The sequence below is a fragment of the Triticum aestivum genome, chromosome 4A (assembly GCF_018294505.1).
Source record: "Triticum aestivum cultivar Chinese Spring chromosome 4A, IWGSC CS RefSeq v2.1, whole genome shotgun sequence".
NCBI lineage: Eukaryota > Viridiplantae > Streptophyta > Magnoliopsida > Poales > Poaceae > Triticum > Triticum aestivum.
Window position 1 is genome coordinate 17,614,928 of NC_057803.1, and position 4,476 is coordinate 17,619,403.

General features: G+C 43.2%; 1 protein-coding gene across 5 annotated transcripts; it reads right to left on the bottom strand.

Moving 5' to 3' along the window:
* On the bottom strand, positions 1-4,017 carry LOC123084840 (histone H2A.Z-specific chaperone CHZ1). Of its 5 annotated transcripts, none has more exons than XM_044506355.1 (6): positions 3,897-4,017; positions 2,694-2,768; positions 2,081-2,230; positions 1,806-2,000; positions 1,192-1,724; positions 404-791 (listed from the first exon to the last, which is right to left on the bottom strand). In XM_044506355.1, the coding sequence occupies exons 1-4, from the start codon at positions 4,009-4,011 to the stop codon at positions 1,915-1,917; spliced, it is 426 nt and encodes a 141-aa protein (XP_044362290.1). In that variant the 5' UTR covers positions 4,012-4,017; the 3' UTR covers positions 404-791; positions 1,192-1,724; positions 1,806-1,914. The 5 variants fall into 5 exon arrangements, with proteins under 5 accessions (XP_044362288.1, XP_044362290.1, XP_044362289.1 ...); XM_044506354.1 differs by having other exon boundaries at positions 2,081-2,387; XM_044506352.1 differs by lacking the exon at positions 3,897-4,017 and having other exon boundaries at positions 2,081-2,387; positions 2,694-2,769.
* Between the last annotated feature and the right edge of the window lie 459 nt (positions 4,018-4,476).

A 4,476-nucleotide genomic window follows, 5' to 3' on the forward strand; every position in this document is an offset into this window, starting at 1 on the left:
TCGAGCCTCGCGGCCGGTGACGGTGACCCCAACAGCGGAGCCACTGCCCAAGTGGGGGACGCCGCCCACGCACGATGACAATCGGGACGCAGACTCCGGGCCGGCCGCTCTGGTACAGGTACATGGACAACCTGCTGGATGAGCTCGACGCCGAGGCCGCGCAGCAAGCCGAGCTCTGCATGCTAGCAGCAGAGGAGCCAGCAAGCGTCGAGGAGGCGCTCAGCAACGGGGCATGGAGGAGCGCCATGGATCTGCGTTTTGACTTTCGGTTTGGCATTTTTTTCGGCCCTGAACGAAAAATCGGCAAAATTTCAGACGAAAATACAAAATCAGACAAAATTTGGCCGAAATTCGGCCGAAATTTGACCAAAAATTTGAAATCAAGCAAAGCAAAAGCATATCAGCCCAACAACCATCAGGAGTAATCATATAATGTTTAGCAAATTAGCTCTAGGGATTAAAATAAGAGTGTCAGTCCAATATAACCCTCACGCACATTAGTTCTAAACTTACAGTCCACAACCATCACATAGTTCAAATTTAAATACTTCAGTACAACCAACAATAGAATTTAAAGGAGTTCACATAGAAACAGCTTCAAAAGACAGCCATCAAAGCATCACACCGAACAGCAAAAGACAACCATCAAAGCATCACAACGAACAACATCTCCAAAAGAAATCCATGAAAGCATGGACGGGGAGGTCATGTTCCATTGAAAAAGCTCCAGTTTCCATGCTCCAAGCCTCCAACTAGCATCATGCTCCAAGCTCCAGCTAGTATCAGACCAGCTAGGTACCATTTCAAAGACAAATACAGCTGATAAGTAGCATTTAGAACAGCACTACTACATGATAAGTAGCAACTAGAATAGCACTACTAAGAGACCAGTAGCAATTAGAACATCACTAGTAGGTGATTGGTAGCAATTAGAACAACACTAGTAGGTGATAAGTACCAATTAGAACATCCATACAAGAAGATAAGTAGTAATTACAACAGTACTAGGTGATAATTGACAAGTAACAATTAGACCAACAGTACATAGTGAGCATAAACATTAGAGCACCAGAATAAGAAAGCAATGTACATCAAGCTATTTAAAGATCAACCACTTCAAACATATACATCAAGCTAGATTTTTCAAAGTAATCATCATGAAGAAGAAAACACCGAAAAGAAGAGACTTACCAAATCTATGAGTAGAGGCTGTTGACTTCCTTGGTCTTCTTCCTAACTAGCCGTCCAGATCTACGAGTCTCCAAATTGCCAACGCTTGCTTGTGTCTCCTTTTCGACTTGTACTTGTGTGTCTTCTTCCACTTGCATTTGTGTTTCTTGCTGATATTGTTGATCATCCTCATCATCCTCACTCACACCATCATCATCCTCACTCTCATTATCAAGATATTCATTCTCATTGTCGTCATCCTCACTCTCAGTTTCGACATACTCATTCTCCTCATCATGATTCCTCTTTCTTTTCTTCTTATTAGCCTTTGTACCAACATAAGAATCCTTCCTACTTGAGTTGAGGTGCCTTATTTTCTCAAAAACAGCACTGGCCGCATCAGCTCCATCCACAATTGGATCATCTTCATCCTCATTCAGCCACTCCATTATTGGATTCGTCTCATCGAACATTGTTGTATCTATCAGCAATGCACTTGGATCAACCTCTTTATCTATATCTCTCTCTTTCTCTTGATCTTCTGCAGCACGTATCTTCAAGGTTTGAATTCCAAGTAAATTATATGACATGCAAGGACAATACATGGTACAAAGTAAATTTGAGTTGGTTTATACCTTTAGGTTGTAGCGGACAGAAACTAGCTTGTGGAGCTTGTCATATAAAAGGCGATTTCTTTGCTTTGTGTGCACCAAAGCAAAGGCGCTCCAGTTCCTCTCACACCCACTAGATGAGACACATTGTGAGCAAACTCTCATTTGCACTCTTCTGCAATGCAGGAACATCCCCTCCAAATTGAAACCACCATTGGGCTGCAAGTATCACCAATGAAATTTTCGGAATTACAAAACAAAAGGAAATGGAAATTCTAAACTAAAAGAACATGACTTACTTGGCTCCATTCTCGCCGCAGCTTCTTGTGCTAATCTGGTCCCAAACCTTCCTTGGCACTCCCTAAACTTACTAACTTCATCAATGGCTGAAAGAGCACCCTTTGGATCTAATATCTTCGCTATCGCATCTGTTAGTGCAGTAGCATAATCTGTATGGTTGCAAAGGTTGAGGCTGTAATGTGTATATGGATCAAGGACGGCAGCTGCAACCATAAATGTATCTTCTTCCATTGCATCTATCCTCTTGCCCACCTTGCGCATGAAACTAAGGTACAACCTTGATGTAGGGCCTAGATGTGCTTCCATCTGTTGTATAGCGAGCATCATACTTTTTTTGAAGCCGGAAATAGTGCATTGTTTTTGTGTATCAGCATACCTCATGGCCTTATAAAGTGGCCTTAACGAACCCAGTACCCACTCTAGTGCGTTCCACCAAACATTACTAGACAAACATTCTTGGAAGTCCAAACAATTTACAAACAAATACCAAATAGTTTCATGGAAGTACTAAATTAAGTGAGAGCTCTATGCCATCTTTTTTTATTTTAACTAAGTTAGAGCTCTATAAGAAGCACATGCAATCTCATAGCTCATATCAAGTTAGTATGTTACCTTTCCAAGAGCTTTGAGAACCACTTGCACTTGCATCATGGTTGCCGCTGCCATTCCTATTTGCAGTTCCATTACCAGAAAATCAAGTGACAAAAGGACACCGGTCAGTTATGAAGAGTAGGTAACTAAGGAAGCAACCCTTGCTTACTAGGGTGTCCTCATATTAATGCTAAAGAAAAAACAGTACAGCCCAATGCTCTAGTTCACATACTAAGGAATAAGTAATTTATATACAACTCGATGCTCTAGTTTGCCAAACAGACAAGTCACATACTGTACTCTATTCTTGAGAAAGATACAATGATGCTTAGTTCTAGAACCACCACTTAATGGTACCACTGACCATTGAAATTAATCATTGGTCAACATCTACTTTTCTGTGCAAATAACTCAAGTGTGAAGTCTGATAGAAATTAGCACAAGAGGCAGCCTTTACAGGAAATCGACGGCATGGCGCAGCTCAAAAACATTAGAGCACAGAAGGCCTACCGTGCAAATAAGAAGTTCCAACAACATCATTAACATAATAATCCGGTCAATAATATCATTAACATAACAATCCGATCGACAACACATTATTACGTACAATTGCATATTCTCACCAACACAGTTTACGAGGGAGTCACTCGCAAAATCCATCATACATAACAACTCAAGTTCAGCAGCAATTCATGGGCAAGCGCAGCTGAACCCAAGGCCTGTTCGGGTAACACGCGCGGAAGGAAACATAACAACAGCTAGTGCGGTGTGCTTCTGCCTCGGCCAGCAGCAATTTTATCCAAGTCGGTGGCTTCAAGGAGCAGTCCCCTTGTCCATGGAACAATTATATATTTTAGGATGTTCATAACAAAGTTTGTAACCCACTTTCTGTTGGACCAAAAGAAATATTACCAGATCTAGAGCATCCTTGGTGACTACAAGATGCATATATAATTCAGATTAATAATGCCACTACTGTGTTCAATTCATCAAGACTCGATTTTTCTTACCCCGGTATGATATATGCATTTGCCAAGCCACTTACCAGGGACCTATCCTAAATCTAAAGCAGCACAAGTAGACACAGATTATAACCAAGAAACAAAGCCACATCGATCTGAAATTGCTGAAGAACTGAAACAGCATACACGTACTTGGACGAGACAAATTGCTGAAGACTGAAACTGCATACACGTACTGAAACTGCATCAAGAACATCTGTACCTTCCCAGTCAAGCGGACGCCCTCCATGCTGCTGCCGCTGCCCCGTGCTACTGCCTCCGTTGAACTGGTCGGCTTGCGCTCCATCAGCTCCGTTGCCGCAGCCGCCGAGCACCATGCTGCTGTTGGGTTTCGTAGTAATTTCAAAAAATTTCCTACGCACACGCAAGATCATGTGATGCATAGCAACGAGGGGAGAGTATTGTCTACGTACCCAACGCAGACCGACTGCGGAAGCGATGACACGACGTAGAGGAAGTAGTCGTACGTCTTCTCGATCCAACCGATCAAGCACCGAAAATACGGCACCTCCGAGTTCGAGCACACGTTCAGCTCGATGACGATCCCCGGACTCCGATCCAGCAAAGTGTCGGGGAAGAGTTACGTCAGCACGACGGCGTGGTGACGATCTTGATGAACTACAGCAGCAGGGCTTCGCCTAAACTCCGCTACAGTATTATCGAGGAATATGGTGGCAGGGGGCACCGCACACGGCTAAGGAATCGATCACGTGGATCAACTTGTGTCAACTTGTGTGTTTAGAGGTGCCCCTGCCTCCGTATATAAAGGAGCCAAGGGGGGA